The sequence below is a fragment of the Orcinus orca genome, chromosome 9 (assembly GCF_937001465.1).
Source record: "Orcinus orca chromosome 9, mOrcOrc1.1, whole genome shotgun sequence".
Classification (NCBI taxonomy): Eukaryota; Metazoa; Chordata; class Mammalia; order Artiodactyla; family Delphinidae; genus Orcinus; species Orcinus orca.
In genome coordinates, this window is record NC_064567.1 from 67,287,653 (window position 1) to 67,311,044 (window position 23,392).

General features: G+C 36.9%; 1 protein-coding gene across 8 annotated transcripts in view; it reads right to left on the reverse strand.

Annotated features, from left to right (window-relative positions):
• DGKB (diacylglycerol kinase beta) overlaps positions 1 to 23,392 on the reverse strand; it is a 703,399-nt gene that overhangs the window by 517,630 nt on the left and 162,377 nt on the right. For all 8 annotated transcript variants that reach the window (XR_007479225.1, XM_049714819.1, XM_004263483.3 and 5 more), the window contains 2 exons: positions 18,994 to 19,147; positions 4,718 to 4,858 (listed from right to left, as the gene is read on the reverse strand). Coding sequence is in view for 7 of the 8 variants with exons in the window: in XM_049714819.1 (XP_049570776.1) it covers positions 4,718 to 4,858; positions 18,994 to 19,147 (295 nt within the window). In the remaining variant the exon portion in view is untranslated. The remainder of the gene's footprint in view (positions 1 to 4,717; positions 4,859 to 18,993; positions 19,148 to 23,392) is intronic.

Genomic DNA, 23,392 nt, shown 5'->3' on the forward strand with positions numbered 1-23,392 from the left:
CATTTAACTAGCATTTATTGAGCATCTATCTATCTTTTGAAAAACACACATATATAAGTGGTAGGTGCTAGAGTGGGAAGTGCAATGGTACAAGGAAGGAGAGTAAAATAATCTGATTAGAGATGGCAAGAGGACTCATGATGTGAGCTTAGGCTTCAGTGTAGACTGGACTGGATCTGATATACACTGGGAAAGATATACACCCCTAGCAAATGCACATTATAAGCAAAGGCATGAAGGTGGAAAAGTTCAGGGTTTGTCTGATAATTAAAAAGTAGATTCATATGACTGGCACTTTTTTGTGCAGGTCATAGCCAAATGCAAGACTGGCCAAGTAGGTTGGGGTCAAATTGTGGAGCCAGATTAGTTTATGGATGCTAAGTTAAGGACTTACTTTGATGTATTATTCAATAGGGAACTACAAAAGGGACACATTCTTCCTGAGTCAGAAGAAGAGGAAAGAACAGGTATAGAAGTTGACAAGTTTTACGCAACATGAGAGAAAGTTATAAGAATTTACAGCTAATGAGTGAGATGATGATTAATTAAGTAGGTGTTTGAAGTAACAAAGCATCTGAATGAACTTTTAACTAGGAGAAGTCAATGACCAGAGAAACACTGAAGGCACTGAAGGCCAGCTGAGGTTTTGAGAAGAGTTCTAATCCACAGAATTATATTATCATTTCACAAAATCTCTGGCAGCTCAGTATATGAGCAAATAAATTGGATGTTCAAAACTAAGTGAGAAGGAATGATTGACCTCACGAATTACGGGGTCAGTCTACATTTGAAGGGGTGGGAGGCCCAAAAGCAGCAAGTAAGTTTAGGAGGAAGTGAAGCGGTCAAGGGGCAAGAATTCTTAACTTACTTTTTTTTTTTTTTTTGGCGGTACTGCGGGCCTCTCACTGTTGTGGCCTCTCCCGTTGCGGAGCACAGGCTCCAGACGCGCAGGCCCAGCGGCCATGGCTCACGGGCCCAGCCGCTCCACGACATGTGGGATCTTCCCTAACCGGGGCACGAACCCGTGTCCCCTGAATCGGCAGGCGGACTCTCAACCACTGCGCCACCAGGGAAGCCCATTAACTTACTTTTATTTCATTTAACATTCACATAAATGTGAAGGAATTTATGTGAGCAAATATTGGTTCATTTAATTCTCATAGCAAACATACAAGATAGACATTATTATGATCCTAATATTACAGCTGGGGAAGCTGAGGCCTGAGAGGTTTTAACAATGTGCCTGGGTCACTCAGATAGTAAGAGTCAAAGCTAAGATTCATTCAGTTAGTGAAGTGAAGGGTCCAGGCTCTTGAGTACTGTGCTATGCTATATTTAAACTCAAAGCAGAAAAGTAAAACGTTACGTGAGCTTAGGCTGTGGTCAAAGCAAAATACTAGAATTTAAATTTATAGAATAAGAGCAGTCTTTGGGAATTAAAAGACTTGGGGTATTGCAACAAAAGTGGGTGACTGAAATAAAATGGAGTTGAGGTCACAGTATTTGAGGAATCTAAGAAGACTCAAAGAGGGATGTATTGAATGGCTCTCCATAAAGTACTGTAGTGGGCTTAAGATGAAGAGGGCAAACCAGACCTGGTACAATGTTCTTATCTATGCACCTTGATGGTTGGTAACTTCCACCAAGACAAAAATAGAATTCCTCCACAACTTCAGGACACACACACATGCATGCACGCATACTTTCCAAGCGTTCGTGGGAACAGGTAAATAAATACCTTCTACTTGATGGGGCCTCAGCACTGGCAAAGACCACAGGGAGGCATTAGGATTGAGTCAAAGACAGTGAAGGAAAGCAAGTTGAAGAAATGGCATATAATCAGTGGAAAGTTCAAAAGCGTTTGTTAGTTTCCTTTCAATGAAAAAAAAATGCTTTATTCTAAACATTTTGTAAATGCCTGGCAGAAAAGAGAGGTGGGGGAGATTAGAAGTGGCAGTAAGCACTGAATAGATTTATAAAACATTGTTTTTTGGGGAAAAAATATTTAAAACATGTCATTAATTTATCTAATAACCCAGGTAAAAGAATGTATCAAATAATGCCACCATCAATTCCAAGAACAATTGTAGTTTCAGATGAATTATGTGTGTGTGTGTGTGTGTGTGTGTGTTTTCATTGGACTGAAGGAACTGCATAAACCAATGCTTCTCAAAATGTGGTCCCTGCAACATCAGCATGACCTGAAATGAAAACTCTGAAGTCCTATTCCAGGCTTGCTGAATCACATATACTCAAGTTGGGGCAGAGCAAGCTGTGTGTTCATAAGCCCTGCAGGTGATTCTTATGTGCGATAAAGTTCAAGAAACTCTGGCCTAAGACAACATGTCTGTACTCCTTTCTGCTTAGCTGCTTAGAAATTGAGATTCAAAAACATCACTCACCTGCAAAAGTTAACTATATTAGATGCTTGATTATATCTACTTCTGTGTTAATTTTAATTATTTTCTTCTCTTCTTTCCTCCAGTATATATTATGTTTAATAAGTCATAACCATTTTGGAAATATATATTAAATGAACAACCATTAGATTTCTTTAAAGACATTGAAAAAATTTTAGAATCTATAACTATAATATACTATATGAATGTTAGGAATTTGTAAACGCGCAACTGTAGAAGGGAAAAATGTATAAGTACATAGCTAAGAAGCTGGGCGAAAGAAATGGATTCTGATTTAACTGATGTAGGAAAAAGCCTGGCATTTAGAAAACAAACCAACAAACACAAGCTCCAGATGAGTAAGGACCAGGTTAAGGTCCTCCACACTTGAGGAGAGTAGAGAAGAAAACTAGAACAGAGCTAGAACCTTAATGAGTTTCTGAAATTGAAATGCATTTTCTTTCAAGAGTCTGGTGAAAATCACAGAAGTAACGCCAGGTGGTAACAAGTCTGTCTATGCAGGAAGTCTAAAGAAATGAATGGTATAAGCTCGAAAAAGAGCTGGAAAACTTAAAGAACCGAGGGGAGGAGATTGATAACACTGAAGAGAGGTAAGTGGCAGGTCAGGTTCAACTTGATTCATCAAGTGTTTCTGAATCACTCGTGGGTTAACATTATGGCTGGCAACTGTGGACGAGGACTGCTGAGACACAGATTCACATTGAGAACTTACAACATACCTCTTAGGAATTCTACCTTAAAAACAAAATACTTGCAGTTGACCTAAAAATAATTAAACTGGATCACAAAGACCATGTTGGGGAGAAGTAATGGTGTCTTTATTTATTCTCAGACCTGGAATAGAATCTTTGTTTTGTTTTGTTTTTTTGCGGTACGCGGGCTTCTCACTGTTGTGGCCTCTCCCGTTGCGAAGCACAGGCTCCGGACACACAGGCTCAGGGGCCATGGCTCACGGGCCTAGTCGCTCCGCGGCATGTGGGATCCTCCCGGACCGGGGCACAAACCCGTGTCCCCTGCATCAGCAGGCGGACACTGCGCCACCAGGGAAGCCCGAATCTTTGTATTTTTAAAATCATCCCAAACACAGTCCTAATAACACCTGAGAAAACTTTCTCTCTGGCCATTACTTCAATAAAAATTCACTAAACAAATATTTATTTTGGAATGAGAGAGATTTCTGTAGGTTCTTAGGAAAACAAATAAATCTTGAAATGCAAATATTCAACATTTAGAACTAATAAATATGTATTTAAAGAATGATGTTAATATGGTTTATTCATAACTTAAGCAGGTGTTACTATTAAATAATCATATTACATTAAATTCTTTATTAGTAAGAGAAATATTATCGAAAGTTACTGTTAAACTAAACATGCTACCCAGTCATAATTCTGAGGTGTCACAATACTCTACATTTACTTTAGAAATGTCAAATTTAGGATTCATTATCTTTACTATCATTTCAGTAGCAAAAAAAATTAATTCATTTTAATGATATCTAATACAATCAGGTTAATCAGCTTATTGAACAAACCACCAGCTCTGTATTTAGCAAGGGCTTTGGAGATAGAATAGATTATTAAATGACGGGGCTTGCAGTAAAGGTTTGAAAAATATTTTCTTGCCTTGCAATGAGTACAGTTTGCCACCAGAGAGAGCTCAGTTACTGTATTTTATTAAAGAGAGCACTTATTTCCTTTCAACTAGATTGAAATTCTCTATCTGAAACGCCTGCTACATGGTAAAAGAAAAAAAAGCTATTGTTTAATTATTTATAATATTCAGTCAACTTCTAGAAATGAAACTCTCATGCTTGGCATTTAAGAAATTATTTGTCCACGGCAACGAAAGTTAGTGCAGAAGGTTTCAAGGAAGATTTCCAGAGAGAAAGGCTCAGGTTGCCTGTGGAGAGTGAACCCTTTTTCTGCTTAATGGGAAGACCTCCTACATACTAGAAATAAGTGTATTTTCAAAAGAACACAAAGGATACTTTTCAATATCGTCTGGTTACCAAACTGAGCAAATTCAAAAACAAAAACCATCAATTGATAAACATGCTCAAGAAATACTCAGTAATAAATGGACCTTGATCAATAATAACCTAAAATTGATAGATTCTTAGTATCTTTTAATTGTCTGATTTTCAATTGGAGGATTTTTTAATAATTATTAACCAAGGTCACGTTACTTAATAAGAATGTAAACAACCACAGTATATACAATTTTAAGTTTGTCAATATCCAGTCCTATCCCCCCACCCCAACCGTGATAAGTAAACTAAATGAAGAAACACATACACTCCAGTTTATCCTCAGGTCTTCCTCTTTCAAGGAGAGACAGGTAACAGACAATATCCTTCAGGTGGATTACTTCTGGGGAACACGTATTTGCTGGAGAAGTACGGGGAGAGGTGATGGCACCTTTATTCATTTTCAGACCTGGAAAAAAAGATTTGTCTTCATATACTTAAAAATATTCACAGTGCTCTCAAACAAAAACCAACAAAGGAAATAGAGAGATAATGCCTAGACCATGTAGAGAAACTGTGTACTTCTGAGGCATGAAATAACCAAATTCTCTGGTCTCTAGTATAACAGAGACAGACATTCTATGATTCTTTTAAGTAATGGAGAGTCCTTTGGGATTTGGGGACATAGGGACTGCTCTGCCTACTCACTGGATGGTGTTTGGGCCAGAATCCTATCGCCCAGAGTTAGCTGGTAGACAGATTTCAAAGCATGAAGAACTACTTTCCTATTCCACTTTTCTCTGCCTTAGGCAGTGACAGCTGTGAATCAGCTGGGAAGACTGAAAAATGGTCTTTCACAAAAAACTGAAGAAATGTGAGTCTGTCCCAATATGATTTATATATTGATGGTCAGGAATCATTCATACATAAAAACATGTATTTATGTCAAACGGTTGCCAGCACCGTGAATAAGACATCCTTTTTGCCATCAAGGAATCTGCCCATGAATAAGAGAGAAAGAGAACATAAACAAAAATCTGGATAAACATGACAGATTTAATTAGAGAGGTAAGAACATACAACTGTAGTTTGGTTTTAATATGGTCCATACTTTATTTATTACATCCATTCATTGTGCCTATTCCAAGACAAGGGTAGAGAACCTGAATATCTGTTCACAACAGCTGACGACTGCAGAGTATCTGATAATTAAATCGAAACTCTTTCACAATAAATAGTTCCATCCTACAGAGAAGTCTCTGAAACCAGATCATATGTATCTGACAAGACCTCACGGTAACACCCCAATTACCCTTTGAGGTCTATTTGGCCATATAAAAGGTATGTGGGTTAGATGGCTGATGGGCTGAATGGCTACTTGATTCCTAATTAACCAGGAGTTACTGGAATGCAGGGAATAATCTTAACCAAATACAGTTCTACAAGCCTGTCATTCATCTGGCATTCATCAGCACACCTCCACCTGACCACATCTCTTGCTCTGGTCTATCTCTTTCCATGTATAACTTTGATTGAACACCTGTGATTTCCTTCAGCCATTTCAAGATATCCAGGAGTATAATTTAATGCATGCTGAAAAGCCAGCAGTTAATTAGTTTAGTAGTCACAATGTTACTACTAATAAAATGTACCATTTATTGAATGTACACTATGTGGCAGGAACCATGCTGGGCACTTGAACATGTATCATTTCAGTTAATTCTCCCATTAACCCTGTGAGGGGAGATTGCATTAATCCCATTTTACAGATGAGAAACAGGCTTAGGGAGATGAACTGCCCAGCGTTTCATAACTAGAAACTTTATCCTTTTTATTCTTCACTAATAGCTTATAGATTATTTTTGTTCAAGGCCAATAGTAAGGAAAAGTAAGAAAAACAGTTTACATCTTAATCCAGCACAAATAACACACACACACACTAGTAGGTTTCATAACTGTGCCAATGTTTTCTGTGTTAACCTATTCTCTTCTTTTTTATTCCATTCTTAAAATTCTGTCAAAGACCCCTTAAACTGAGTTCATTACCCACCATGGGCCACAATTGACAGTTTGAAAAACAATGCTTTACATCTTTCATTTTTTTACCAAAGTCTTCTTTATTTCAAATACATCTCTATGCTTCACATTGATTCCACTTCTGTTTATAGTTATTGAAAAAGATACATATATATATATATACACATATTATAAATGGATTTCCTCCCTTAACAAAAGTGTCACTGTATATCTGATACAAACTAACATAGTCACTTTTATAAACCAAAGGCAGAGAACAGAAGACAATCCTGAGCTTTGAAAAGAAAATACCTGACTAATTCTAACTAATCATCTAAAGCCTAGCCAGCTGCAGAAATAAGCAGTTTCAACTTATGATAAAAGACATTTTGGCACTGATCCTTCACATGACCATAACTTCCAGACTCGGAGAACACAGCCCTTGAATTATGGTTGGATAAACTATGACCTAACCCATCCTGCCTGATGAGCTAATCCTCTCTTCTGTGCTCCCCGCTTATGGTACTGAAATGATTTAATCAGCTTGATTTAACTCTTTTATACGAAAACTCAGCGTAAAACAAGAATAAAAAGCATGTATCATCACATTCATTTGAAAGAATGCCAAAAGGTATACATTTGCACTTATATATATTCACTTATGATCATTTGTATATATAAAATGAAGGTTATGGTATTTCATTATCAATTTTCATAATACTAAACACAAACATTTGGAAAATATGAGTATCATAATTTTGTTTGCCTTTCCTGTATGTAATGTACATACTGAATATGAACATTAATGTATAATTTCAACTTAACACTACTTTTGAACAAGAAACATGTTACTATACTAAAATTATTTTGTTTGACAAAATGAGTTGACTATTTGCCATTTTCTGTTCATGAGAGGTTGTAAACAAAAAGTTGTATCATGCACTGAACTGTGTCATAGTTTAACATTTAAAAGAATTTAAAGGTTATTTTAAAAAGAAATTATGGGCATGTATGACAAAACACAATGAAAAACTAATCAGTTTTTCCTTAAGTGCAATTTCAGCTAAATTTGAGAGGTAAATCATATACTTTTCACAATGATTTATAGGGTGCATCAGAGAAAGAAAAATAAAATGTCAATGAGCTTTTCCACAATTACTTTACAACAAAACAATTACAGAGCTGGACCACTAAATCTTGACGTGTTGCGTTGAAAAAGCTCATAGGTTTGTTTCAGCTCCTAACCCCCTACCCTAGATCAGCCCACTTTCTCTTAAGTGGTGAAAATGTTTCCTTATATTTTCACTTAATATTTTGAGAGCAGGCCCTAGGGCCTCAATCTGTCTTCAGAGAGGTTGTTTTTATACCCTGTTCTACCCTTTCAAAATTTTTTTTTTCCTGTCCCTAAACTTGGCTATAGCTCTTTCCCAGTATTTACCTCCCTCTAGGAAAGTTCACTTCCCAGAAGAAAAGTCCTTTTCCTTTTAAGCAGTTTGTGCTAAGGCTTATACAGGACACACACGAGACCATGTAACTGGCAAACAGGACATAGCAAGCCTGGTTTCTTGGCTGCAGCTCCTCAGTGAAACGAGATGGTAAATGGAATCTTACACTTCTCTTTAGCAGTAATAGCCTCTGAAGAAGAGGTTCAAAAGTCTACTTCCCTTGGGACTTCCCTGGTGGTGCAGTGGTTAAGAAACCATCTGCCAATGCAGGGGACACGGGTTCGAGCCCTGGTCCGGGAAGATCCTACATGCCCCAGAGCAACTAAACCCATGTGCCACAACTACTGAGCCTGTGCTCTAGAGCCTGCAAGCCACAACTACTGAGCCCACGTGCTGCAAATACTTAAGTCCACGCATCTAGATCCCATGCTCCGCAACAAGCCACCGCAATGAGAAGCCCGCGCACTAGCCTGAAGCGTAGCCCCCGCTTGCCACAACTAGAGGAAGCCCCCGCACAGCAACGAAGACCCAACACAGCCATAAATAAATAAATAAATAATTTAAAGAAAAGGTCTACTTCCCTTTAACAAAGGCCATTTTAACCCATCCAAGCATCGGTGAAACTCTTTAGAATTTTTTTTTTTTTTTTGCCTCAAGTGGTCAATATTTAGCTCTGAAGATCATGTGACTGACATTCAAATTTGCAGGTTCTCTGACTTGCCCAAGGCTATGCTTCTTTAAATATTTCCCCACAAAAGTGACCCATATATACCTATACACATATAATATATATTACAAGGTACAACAAAGTACAAAATAAAGTGAAAAATAGGCAAAGTAATTAGAGCCTATTAGTTTTATTAGGAATAATTATCTTGTACTTCGATGGCATTTTTCTGTTTTTATGATGATTATATATATGTATATACACACATATATATATAAACATTATTCTCTTCAAAGTTTTAACTACAAAAAGAGTTAGCGTTAGTCAAACTGAATATTGCCTACGATTATCACATTCTTCACACGATTTTCATTGTATTCCAATACAGACACTCCATTTCTTAAAACAATGACCTAAAAAGTTTTATTCTAATAGATACTTTTAATTCTAGTCTCAAGGTTCAATTGTTAGCAAATCAGTTTTGGGTACATGTTCAATTACTGCCTCTGCTCCAGTTTATTTTATTTTCAAACACTTGCATTCCAGATAATGAAAACGGTAGCGTTATCTCCACTGTTTCCCTTCATCTATTAAAATGAAATATTCAAAACTGTTATTATTACTATGAAATAATGATACGAATTAAAATTCTAAACTTATAAGGCAATAAAACACTCTGGCAATTTGGTTTTTCCATTTTTTTATACTGGTTCAATTTGCAGAAATTTAACAGACTTATGAAGCAATTTGTCACACAGTGTAGTCACATATCATACTTCCAACATTCATATTAATAGTCATGATGAGTAGCACAGATAACCAAGAATAACAACAGTTACTTCATATTATCACACATTTCATGATTTTTAGACAACCTTCTAACTATGCTTGTCTTAAAATAATATAATTTTAAAACAATTTTTTTATGCTTACACAAACCTGCAGCAAGATGAGATAGCCTGGGTAAACTAGACTGTGATTCCTCATAAAATGAGGACAGGCAATGGATACAGTCCTTGACAAGAGACTAGGGCCAGCAAAATCCCTCTAAGAACATCATATGGGTTTCATCTTTTTGGCCACTGGCAAAAACCTGAAACAAGCAATTATAAGGAACAGGGCTTGAAGCAGGTCTTTGGGGGTGATGTTCTAGGAGCAGAACAAACTCTGCAAAGGAGCAAGGCTCCTGGCTGTGTGCCAACAACACTGACCCTGCAATTCCATTTGTGAGAGAAAACCATTGTAAAGCAATTACACTCCAATAAAGATGTTAAAAAATAAAATTAAAAAAAAAAAGGGTGGAAAATCAGAGACTAAACTACTGATAGTCACATAGCAATCCCAGGAGTTCAGAGTTGAAGACAGTCCATCTAACTCCAAACTTTGAGCTCTTTTCAAAAGCAGTAAAAGGAAGACTTGCTCTATCAGTCCTGTCCAGTAAAATGTTCTTCAATGATAGAAACGTTCTATGTACACCTTGTTCAATATAGTAGTATTAACCACATATGGTTGTTGAACACATGAAATGTGGCTGGCGTTTGACTGAAGAACTGAATTGTTTTAATTGATTGTTAACTAACTTAAATTTAGATTTCAAAGTTACATTGGGCTGGTGGCAACCATAATGCAGGTGACACACTGTCTACAGGCAGAGAATTGAGAGTTGGTTGAATTACTCTGTTTCGTGACTATACCTAACCATGGGAATTAAGCCACCATATATGAAAAGAAGTCATGCTACCAAAATTTGTATATTTGTCACATTAAAAAGAAATCCCAGTAATACTCCTTAAATTTGACTGTATTCTTTCAGGATGTATGACATCTTAGTGGAAAAAAAAAACTATATTGAATTTGACCTTTATCCTGTGTTTGCAAACTAAAACACAGGAAAATGATCTGTTTAATTAATAATGGTAAAAGTTGGCATTCCTAAGGTACCTAATGCATTACGTTTTTGAGTCCCACAATACCCAGTAAGATACATATACTTCTTATCTCCGTTTCGCATTTGAGAAAACAAAGACCAGTTGTGCATCCACAATTCAAAAGGCAGCCCGATGTGGGATTTCATGCTTTAAGTATAATTTTGTGGGGCTAGAGAGAGAAAAATAAAGCAGAAAAATCTGTCTCCTGCCTCTCAATAAATGACCTTTTGTTTTAAGGGTCTGGTTTTCAAGACTCTTGAGAGTGCATACATTATTTCATAAACCTTTGGAAGGAAATTAGAAATCCTAGCCATGGCTGAGAGCTCTAAATTCATCTTCCATTCAGATCAGTCCTTGGGCCATCCACTTAATACACCCACGAAAATACATATTTACCAAATCTTTACCTGCATTTTCTTATGGGAAATGGATTATGAATGATTTTTCTTAACTGTGTTTTTTAATAGGTATACAACTAACATATCCTTTATAAACATAAACCTAAATAAATATTAAGGTCCTTTAATATTAGTCATGTAAAACCAGGTTCCAGGCATGTAAAACCAGGTTCCAGGCATTGGAGATAAAGTACTGAACCAAGGAGATGAAAACTCCTATTTTCATAGGGTTTTTCTTCTAGCAGATCAAAGCAAATGCTCAATACCATAGCTCATTTTCTAGCTTGCTACTAAGTATTTTTAGAGCATAACACAAATTAAATAATATTATGATTGATTTGAGTCTCTGTAAAGTACTAAATATCTTATTGCCCTCATGAGGATCTCAAAAACTGTAAATAAGTATTTGTTAACATATTATGCAAAAATCTTAAGATAACACTATCATTTAATATGTAATTATTAAGATGCAATTCAAAATACAAAACCCCTTTATTTTGGGTCAATAAATTTAATAGCAAAAATGAACACTTTGAAAACCAAAATTTTACTTAGCATATTCAGACAGAACAATAAAGAAACCTATATAATCAAGTTCAGTATATTCAAACCCATTTAATAATTAAAGAGGAGATTTGGGAGAAACTTTTCTTTTACCGACAGTAATTTTATCATCAATGGGGCCTTGAAGTTACGGAGTTTTCTCTGGTTTCAGGGAAGGATTTTTAGGGCTTTCAGGGTTTCAGGATAAAAAATTTATTGGAGTAAAATAATTTTTAGATTACTACTACTACTACTAATGATTAGAAGTCTGAATTTGGTACTATAGAGGCATAAAAAATGTAATGGCTGACATACATAAATGCTTATTGGCCAATGGATAGAAATTCTTGTATCTTTATTTCTAGGGCGTTTGTATGTAGGTATATAAGCTGCACAGACTATAATTGTTATTATCAATAAAGCATATCAACAGTGATAAAAGCACAAATATATTTGAAATGCCCTACTGTGTGCCAAGAATCTCTGCATCTCATAGCTACATAAGTCTTGTACTCTGTTCAATTTGTGTTTTATGGAACCTGGCCTGCCCTTGTTTGCATGGTGGAAACTGAAGTAGCTTATTAGACACAAAAGGCCTATAAAGGTACTTTACACTACACACACACACACACACACACACACACACACACACACACACACATTTTTACTATCCTTAAAACAGTACTGATAAGAGTAATACTTTCTTCTCAGCACAGTTAATGAAGTGTGTTTCCTGGCAAGAACACTCAGTAAGGTCATTTGGCAAAAGAACATTTTCCCAAAGGTTTAAGTTCTTCATTTTCATTGCACAATTTTCTGTTCTTAACTTGATTAACTTCCTTATGGACAAAAGGGCATTGTTTCTCCTTTTCTGTCTAAAAAATGCCATTGTGGTATGACTCTCTGGTTGTACAGACAACATGAAAAGAGCTAAACACCATTACTGATATTGTAGCTTCACAGAATTCACTAACCATTGCCACATCAAATGAGCAATGAGAGGGGACCCAAGATAAAGTACCTGAAGTTTTTCAGAGATAGTTTTTATTATTCTCAATCTTAAATATCTTTGGGACTTTTTTTTTTTTTTGCGGTATGCAGGCCTCTCACTGTTGTGGCCTCTCCCGTTGCGGAGCACAAGCTCCGGACGCGCAGGCTCAGCAGCCATGGCTCACAGGCCCAGCCACTCCGCGGCATGTGGGATCTTCCTGAACCGGGGCACGAACCCGCATCCCCTGCATCGGCAGGCGGACTCCCAACCACTGCGCCACCAGGGAAGCCCTGGAACTTTTTTATATATCTTTAGCCTCATCTGTCTTCATGATAGCTTCCACACCACTGACAGTGTAATTATTTTCTGGCTTATATCCTTTTCATGGCTCTCCAATTTCTTCTGGATAAAATTCAAAACATAGCATGATGGACAACACTCTCTACCATGGGGTCCTGGCTACCCACCTCATCTCTCCTCCAGTCATGTCATCTGTCCCAGCCCAAGTGAGTCAAGGCACAGCCCCAGATCTCTCAAGACTCCCCAGAAGTCTACCTTCCTCCACTCTCTGAAGGCAGTCAGGACTCTAATCCTGCCAGGATTGCTCCCCCAACTCTACCTCCAGGCTGTGCCCAATACTTCCAAGGTCATGACTACTATCTACTCTGGGACCATCAAAAATGACCTTATGACCCTCATCCCAGTTTCAGTCAGTCATGAGAAACCTAGGACTTTCAGTCATCCTCAGCCTTGACCTGCACTTTCTATCTGATTCATTTTTGCCAACAGCATTCATTCCATTTGACGTGCCACAAATTTTTATTTTAGGAGTCTTTCTCTCACCACTAGAATGTATATGACTATGGGAGGGGTAGCTCTGTTTTGCTCACTGATGTACTCCCAGTAATTTGAATAGTACCTGGCACATTGTAAGAGATCAATAAATATTTTTGAATGCATAAATATTGAATGTCTTAAAGTTTGTGCACTGTCCTTTGATGGGACATGATTTTAAGATTTAAACAGAAATTGTATATGTTGCTTTCTCTTCTTGGAGCTCCCTTCTAATCCACTCCTTCCCATCCCTCCCACTACCTCTACCTGGATAATTTCAATTTATGGTTAAAATCTCAGTCACATGCTCCTGACACATACAGCACAGCACTTGTTTTATTGTAGTAAAACTGACTACCTATGTGTTTTTTTCCCTGACTCTAAAGCATCCTCAGCTTTCTTGTGGAATTCTGGCACATAATGTGTTTTTAAAAATGAATGGTTGGATGCATAAATTAAGGAAATAATAAAATGAATAATTAAATGGTACGACTGGTCAATTCACTACATGATCTGATTTAAACGGTGCTAGGAAAATCTTCTCTTTGTGTGCTATAAAACAACTAATAAGAAATAACAAAAACTCTTACACTGACCTATGGTTAATAAAGGATGTTCCTATTATAAAGTCAATGTTTTGGACACTGGGGAGCCCAACAGGAATATATAGTATGAGTGTCTGAACCAGTTAATAAATCACATCACATTCTCTTCTAATTGCCATATTCTTAGAGAAAGTAATTGTTATTAATAACTGCTGTTAATTGCTATCCTACACAAAAAGAAAAACAATTTAGCTGAAGAGGGTTAATTCCAGGAGTTTCTGTGTGACAGCTGTCAAAGGTGGGATTTGGAGAGAGGCAGGGATGTCCCAGCTAATCTACAAGAGGCAGATGGTGGGACTTTAACAAGGTTGACAGGGTTGCTTCCCAGCTACACTCTCTAGGTATCCCATCTTACTGATCACTGCATCCATAGCATGGTACACAGCATATGCTCTTGAATTAAAATGAAGCATTAGCTGAGACCTGAAGGAGCTGGGATTTGCTGTGAAATAAGGGCAGAGGGTACATCATGCAGAAAAGCCCAGAGTCCTGAGTAAGCACAGCAGGTTTTAAGTCACAGCAAACAGTTGGATATGAAAAGAATCTGGGTGCATGGGGCAAGGAGACAGAGAATGAGGACGGTAGGCAGACTCTATATGCTGCATGGCATTGGCTTAATGCTATGGAACTCAGATTTTATCATCTTCTTAACTGCACTGTCCAGGCCCTGGAGTCTCTGTAAGGTCACTTCAGGAGGGGGTGTCTCCAGAGGCAGGGGGAAGGCAGAGTGACTAGGACTCCCTGCACTCAGACCTCTCCTGCACCACCCTCAAAGCAAAGTAACTCTGCTTTAATCGGCTTTAAATATCAAGGATTTATGTTTACTTGGGAAATAAAGGTTTAAAAAACATTCCACAAGGTGATTGTGAAAGTCCGCACTTGGGAACCCATGAATAATATCATCAGGCTTCTGTGTTAGAAAGAACATTTTCCAGATGGGAGGGCAGGGCCTGGCTGGGAGTCATGCTAATTGATAGTCTAGGACACAAACAATGATGTATCAAACTGACACAGGCAGAATGTTTGAGAAGAAGTTACAACGAGTAATAGCATTTTGTGATTAACTAAACCTAAGTAGTGAGGCAGTGAAGGGTAGGAAGGGTCCAAGATTTTAGGGTAGGGAAATTGATAAATACTCAGGTTCCTTTCAACCAGAAAGAAGATAGGAATAGAAGCAGAGTTGGGTAGAATATAATTATTTGACTTTCCAATCCACTTAGTTGGACTCCTTATGGAACACTCACTCAGATGAAGGGCTCCATCTGGAATATAGTAATATGCATTCTCTGTGAGCTGAATAAACCGTTTTGGGTTGTGTGGGAAACAATTGAGCATTTTATTTTAGACAGCACCTGTTTTTTTGTATGATGTGAAAAAAAATGGCATCTGTTGAGAGTGAGGGGAAAGATGAATAAACTAAAGGAGGTTTAAAAAGTTTAACCTGATTGATCTAGGAGACAGTATCAAGAATAAATACTTTTCAGAACAGATTTTTTTAAAAGCTGAAGAGGTGTTAAGGCCATGTTAATACAGGGTGTTAGGAATGTGTAGTGACAAGAACCTGCATGCATATTTATGAGATTTCTCCCTGGTTATGCTCAGTGTGCAAATAGCAGGGACTGAAATATGGGATCATAACAGTGATCCGTGGTTGAGGGTTTGTGAGCCACTTGCGGAAAAAAAAAAAGGATTCCAAATAATTAAACATTTCTGTAAAGATAATAGTTCAAGTGATAGATTCTAGGGATGAAGGTAAGATCAGAAATTGGTTGTTGGACTAGCAGAGAGGTTTAGGATTTGGGATTTACAATGAAGCAGAAAAGGTTATAAGAAAGCTGGAAAGATGGTATATTGGGGATATATTTAAAAACTAAAAGACCAACATGGGAACAGCAGAATTAATCATCTTATATTTAAATAGGGGATAAGAGGCACTTAACGGAAACAAAATGTTCCAAAACAATACATAATCCACTACATGAAATGCCAGATGGATCATTAGGTTCAACAAAACACAACTACATACACACTCATAACTTTTATACCTATTTATAATTATTTTTAAATGTTTTATTCTATAAAAACTAAATGCTTTACTTTTACCCAGTATGTGATCATTGTTCATTGACAAGAATAACATTTTTTTCCTTTTAAAAAGTTTGTCTTCTTATTGAGAAACCTATATTGTTCAATTGATGTACAGAATCAAGAATGGCTACCATATTCCTGATGGTAATGTGGTAATGAAATATGTGAACTCTCAGAGCAGATAAACAAAGCAGATTATATAGCACCTCTATTCAAAATTAATTTGTAATTTTTTTCAACCACAAATACATCTTCCGTAGATAACTTAGATTATTGCAAAGCAAGTTTCTAGGAATAAAAATCTATTTATCTTTCAGTTTCTGAGTCAAGGCTACCCCAGGCCTTCAAAATTTTATTACTGTCCAGGGTTCCTTATTTCCCAGAATAAAAACCACTATCAAAGGTAATTCTGAAAATACACAGGATGAGAAACAGTCTTACAAAGGACACTATGCACCTATGTCTTAAAATGTGGAGGCCACGCTTTGAAAAGGCATCACAGTTTAATTTATTATTGCTGCATGAGGGTTACACAGCCTATCTTACAATTCCTTTCAAGTAGGTCTATGCAGGATGTGTGATTGTCCCAAAAGAAGTACAATTTGTTATTCCTTATTTTTTTTTCCCATTTTGAAACATGGTTTGATCTCTACTCCTTGTAAATTTGGTATCTTCTACGTAGTACTTACTATGTGCTATCTGAAGAAAAGAGGGTTTGAGGTTTGAATTTCTTATAAAACTACCAAAGTAATTAGATTGTCTCTTTCCTCCAAGTGTGACACAATTAGTCTGAGTCTGTTGACTCAGAGAGACAACATATCAAAAAATGTTCCCCCTTCTTCCTCAAGACAGTATTTGTCTTCTTAAAGAAGACAGTGTTTCCCAAGGACAGTATTGCTTCATGTAAATTTAAATAAGGGACAACTTTGTCATTTCTAAGGAATATGCAATCCATTTATAGCATGAAATGGAGAACACAGAAGTTTTCATTTCTAGATCCAAGTAAAAACCTGTCTCATATAAAAATTTTCAGCCCAGAACACTTGTAAGCTCTGAAACCACACTTTAGGACAAACTAAACGGAACTCATTCAGAGAAAACAGCAAGTGTGGGGAGTCCTCTCAGTTCATGGTATAAGGGGAATCATTTCAGGAACAAAAAATATTTGATGGGTAGTTAAAGGTTATAAGCATATTAATTGCTCTATATTTTGAAGGGATCATCTGTTTTAAAAAGCTTGGACCAACATGTGATTGCTCAAGGAAAAATATTTTACTCCATTAACAGAAAGGGAAGCAGCACAACGTAAGGCTTAATAGTGTGGACTCTTCATCAGATTGCCCAAGTTTTGTTTCTGGCTCAATCACCTATTTCTTAATTATATGTTTTAAGCTTTTTATTTATTAGAGTGCTAATTAGTAAAATTCTCCTCACCTCTTTACCCACACTTCGATATCCTATGTTGTGACGCTAGGACGGGAAGTCTCGACCAGAGGCTCCCACGGGATGCTTAATCCCCTCTCAGGGGATCTGTAAGGTCAAAATGCTATCGGTGATGATTCTGAGATATCATTTGCTTTTTTCACTCTCATTCTCTCATGGGTGTACAGTGGACTTTTCAAGGGGCTACCTGACATGATATGGCAACACAGCAGCGGATGTGGTTATTCAGCTGTCTTCTATGAAGTTGGATGTTAGTCGTTTGCAACAGTGTGAAATAATGTCAATCTTCTCACTAATTTTTTTTTTGTTTTTGAAAATAGTCATTTTTCATAAAGATGTTATTTTTGTCAACATCTGAGGGGACGATCGTTGTAATTTCTAGAATGTGTCATCTTTAATATGGTAAATAGAAACAAATATCACCCATATTAACAAGAGCATTTTGGGGTCCTCAATAATTTTCAAGAGCCTAAAAGAGTCCTGAGATCAAAGAGTTTTGGAAACACTGCTGTAGACTATATTTCTCCATTGCCAGATAGAAACCTGTTGGGTTCACAGGGGGCACTAGAGAGACAAGAGAAGGGAGGAGGGAGAAGGGACAAGTTCCTGCTGGTCTACCTGCACTTATCTGTTAGATCTCTCCAGCATCTCACCGTCCCAGCATCTGGTGCCAGTAGCAAGGCGCTCTAGTCTCGTGGCAGCTTACTGCCACACCAAGAAGGCGCAGTGAGCTCCCGCATTCAGTCCTGCACAGACCATGGTGATGCTGTAAGAGGTCTGACTTCCAGGGCTGCACACTCCTCCCTGAGCTCCTGAGCTATCAGAGCCAATCAGGAAGGATCCCCTCCACAGCAGTCTGACAGTGAGACCTGCCAGGCAACACCCACCCCCCAACTCTGCCTCCCAGCTCCTAGAGGTCCTCCTTCCAAGCTTCTGGGTTTTGAAGACTCCAACCCAGGGGAGGCATCTGCTTCCTGTGGTTCTACCTCTGTGTCTCAGTGCTCATCTTCACTTTTTCAACTCTCCAACACTGTTTAACCAGTTTCCTGTTGCACATTTTCTAAAGTAATATAGTGAGATTTCTATTTTCCTGACTGTGTGGAGAGTGATACAATTAGTGACAGGTAGTAATGCATTAGGCATCTCTCAAAAGCTACACCTAATGAGAGAACCAACCATCTCTATGGTGACAAACTGAATTAAGTATCTAAGAGAAAACTCTAAACTCTGTTCTGAGTTTACAAATCTAAAAATGTGAAAGTATATTGGTAATTTGAACAAATGATATTAAATACTATGTTTTTACATAACTTCCTTGTGACTACATATATTTATATATATATATATATATACGCATATATATCTATTCCAGTCATTTAAAAGAGCACTTTCCTATATTTGATGGAAGTATCTCTTAAAATTATTACCTAAACATAGACTTCTAAGACACTGAAATGACAAGTGATGAATAATGATAAAGTATATTTTCTCTAATGTTTAGTTGCACAGTCTCAGTATGAAAGGATAAATCCTGCAATAAAGGTAATTTTTAAACAAATCATCTCAGCTTACAGAGAACTTACAATGATTTTTCCCTTTCAGGTTTTTGCATTACATACATTTTTAAAGTAAATAATTAAACTTACCACCCGAGAGGAGAGCAGGCTTACTTTTTACCATTGGACTAGAATGAGGAAACTTGTTGCTAAATGACATGAAAAGGTGTGTTGTGAAATCATCAGGAAGCTCGGCTTCCAGGAATGTCTTCATAAATAGCTTGAAACCTTCAAAATCTATTGTCTGGAAAAAAAATTCAAACATATATTTTAAGACTCAGCCAATGTTAAGATTCTGTGCTATGCTCAAAATCATTAGTAGGAGACATGACCTCAAACATTCTTAAATCCAAGTCTACAAAAGGAAGGTAACTATTTGAGAAGTAAATCCGGCAGTCAGTCCTAGGTTGACACTGGTTAGTAGATTTGTATGTCTTACCTGAAATAATGGAGCAGGAAAACCAGGAGCTTTTCACTCAGACATCTCTATTTCCACAGTATCTATGTGGCCTTAACATTTTTACTCTTTGAAACTTAATTTCCTCCTCTGTAAATTGAGTATAATATTCCCAATCCCGTAAAGTTGTTATGATGATTAAATCAGACAATTATGTGAAGATGCCAATGGAGAGTCATGAATACTCAGAAAGAAAGGTATTTCTCTCATCTCCCTTCTTTGTCTGAACATTGTTTTCGACAATTGGAGAAAGTGGTTGACATGAAAGTTTCACCCTAACACCAAGACGAATGGATATAAAATTCTAAAGTGAAATTCTAAATCTTCCTATGCAGATTTTCAAAGAAATCTACTTCACGATCCATGCTTACTCTTACTCATTGCAGGACTATAAAAGCGTAGACATTTACATGCAAAGAACCATTGCTACTTTGGGAATCTCCATGTCCACTTGGGGAAATGGTGATGGGAGCCATTTCTATCCTCAAGTTAATGAGAGGATTTCACAGGAGCTACTAGGAGAGCTTGCTTTCTCCAAGTAAATGAGGACAGTGGGCCAGGATCTGACTCCTGCCTGGGAAACTGAGGACAAGGCTACAGGTACTTGGGACAAAGACAAGAAAATGGTATTGTACTGGGCTTGGCCAACCCTCCTTGTGACTGCAGGGACAATAATGCATAAACGTTGCCTAGGAAATAGCTGTAGACCTCATGGAAGAGAAGGCCCCTGGAGCTGTGCTGGATACTATCCAGTAGGCCATTTGAAGGGACTAGGAAACCTACAGAGAAGAAACTGAGATAAAGCCACATCTGTCCAGATCAAGAGACTGCAAGCGCTATAGGCTTCATAGGAAGCCCCTGAAGGGCACTTTTTTTATTACCCAGTTTAACGTAACTGACATGAAACTAAAAATAAGGAAAAAATAAAACTTGGCAGATTAATGCTCCTAAATTTTTACAGAATCCTGGCAGAGGAGAATAAAATTAATTCCATAAACTGATATTTTGGATACAAAAAGTCTATTTTTCCTATGTAAAAATATTGGGATAAGGTGGTAGAGAACAACTAATTTTATTATTGTACTGTTTTGAATAAACCTAAAAGGGAATCAGACATACAGGGGTATCATTAGGAGAAAGTAAATTTTTGCAGATTAGATCGCATGCCCTTTAAGTATATGTACTGTGTATGCTTTTGTACCTAACATAACCTCAAGCTAATACAAAACAAAACCAAAAACGTCACTTTACTTATTAATGGTTCCAAGACTCTGTCTACAACTTAATCTGACATTTTTGGTTAAACTTAACTTAGTCTTGTTTTGCTTATTAATTCTCAGAAGGGCACTTCAGATGTTTATATTGGTGGCGGTGAAAAGACTTCATTTCCTTCCATATTTAATGAATCACCTCCACCACAGAATATTGTAAATTCTCCTAGACGACTGAACCACAAAACTAAAAACTGTGAATAATATGAATATATAAAGAATAGCATCAATTAGCAGAAGTACTTTCAAAAAGCAAATTGCCACAATGAATGAAGCCAAGGTTTCAAAATACACAAATGAGGCCAGAAGCCAGACTAGTATATCCAAATAAGTTGCCTTGAGCTGGGCACCTATTCTTACTAATAGGATTCCTCAGGATGGCGTATCAAGAGAAGTAATCCACACTCAGCTGGATGAGTGACCAACACTTGTCAATAATCTTCAACATGTAAGAAGGTCTATGGGGAACGCAGGAGTTAATGCTATATGCAAAGTTATAGGAAATTTATATGGTAAACATTCACAAGCATTGTGATTAAAATCAAAGTTACTTATAGTTGCTTTTCTTCCTGTACCCTTTTGTAGTCAGCACTGTGTTTGGAAACATAACAGATGACAGAGCATGGTTTTGAAGTCAGACTACCTCGATCAACTCTCAGATCCAACACTTTCCAACTGTGTGACAGTGGGCAATTTATTAAGTTCTCTGTGCCTCAAATTCTTCATCTATAATACCAACCTCTTGATTTGTTAGGAAGAATTCCAAATGGTATTTGACGAATGGGCCTTAAAACCATATTAACTTAAATGTTTCCATTTGCATTTAACAAATCATTACATGGTTCATTGTTGTTTGGTGGGTGTTTTTTAAAATTGTCGTTGTTTACTTGTTTTTCACTTTTTTTTGCTTTGCTTTTTGAGAAACCAGGTAATAAAATGTGAACAAAGACTATAATTGCTGAAATTTTTTTCTCTGAATCTTCCTTTACAATAAGATTATATTTTAAAACAATTATTTCAAGCCAAGGGTTTGATGTGGGAGCAGGAAAACAACAACAACTAACCAAACAACCAACAAAAACAAAAACAAGGACTCCAGAATAAAACGATTTTGATTCATATTCCAATACCTCCACTCACCACCTGAGTGATTTGGGGCAAGAAACATATTTTCTCTTTTTAAGGAAAAATCTGCCACATCCCAAGCGTGATAACCCACATAGGACCTCCTTGAAATTGGTGCTTGTGATTTCATGATGAAAACCAGAAAAATAGACAACCAAAAGGAAGAAGTGAACTTAATGCATGACATCCCTCTTAATAAGGAATACATTTCTCCTTGGTCCTACTTTTTTCAGATCTCAGGAAAACTTTCAGAATTTTCTCCAGTGTTGTAGCTCTCCCTTGCTCAGCAATCAAAAAATAGCTTCGTTTTATTATCTGACATCACTACACCTTAATTTCCTCCATATAAGATCAACTGTTCAGCATTGCTGCCTAAACGTAATAATAAATTGACGTAAAGCACTTAACGCACCCTTGGACACATAGGATGTAAAAGAAATAAAATAGTAAAAGAAAAAAAGGAATAAGTAAAAAGAAGCACTTGTTTGAGGTTAGATGGGTTTTTTCATTATCTTAATTTGCCCACCTCTTTATTGGTCCAAGAAACTAGAATTTCATTGCATTTTTCCAAATCTAACCCTCTGTTTTTGGGGTCTTAAGATATTTTGCTGTAATTTTTCTGTGTCAGGCAACATTGGCAAATTACTGCCTTCAGAAAGCAAGCCTTTAAAAATAGATTATCTTACTTTAAAAAAAATAAAAACTTATCATAGACATAAGAATAAAGATTTCCCTAGTTCTTAAATGATTTCCATGAGATGATGTCATCCTATTCATGACTGAAGTTTTACTGATGATGTCAACTTTTCCCTCCAACTTCTTTACATTATTGGTGGCAGCAAACTTCCTTTCTCTTACATTTCCTGTCATTACACACAGCTTAAAATGCTGCAAACCCCAAACTTCTTCAGAGCCAAAAGGCAGCTGCTTCAGTGTTTCAGATTCACTGAGGAATTAATCTTCAATGCCATTCCTGGTTAACCCATTTTTTTCTTATTAGCAAAAGATTTTCCAATCCTTTCTAAAATTCTATGCTGTCCAAAGTACCAAACATTTCTGTAAGTGGATAATGTCCTCAATCTATACATTTTCCTTATCTCATGATTTAGCAGAATATCTTGAAATTTAAGTATCTTATTTTCTACTGCTATCATCTAGCAGCATTAGCATTGGTTTTTGAAGACTGTGACCTTTAAATAGAATGAGATCATTTATATGCATAGCAATCGAAACACTAATGAAAAAAGTAGGGTCAGGCAATTGAATGAGTGTTCAAAAATCGAACTGGCTGTAAGCTCAAAGACAGACACATCAAATGATGTTTAAAATTTTGAAAACTGCTTTTTCATTTTTTTTTTCCTGAAGGAACAGGCACAGACTATTTAGGGAGATAACACAGAGAATCTGTAAAGAATACAAACTTGGGAAGCTGCTCAGATGTTGTTGCCAAGTTGGCACAAACCCAAAAACACATTTCTATATGCCTTTCATTACTATATCTGACCATCTGGTTTCTTGGTGTTTAAATCCCTGCTAATACTAAAGAAATAACTCTAGTATTCATCCAAGTAGATTCAAAGTGAATGAAAATAAATGTCGTCATTCTATCATTACTTTAATTTATTTTGGCAGTCTT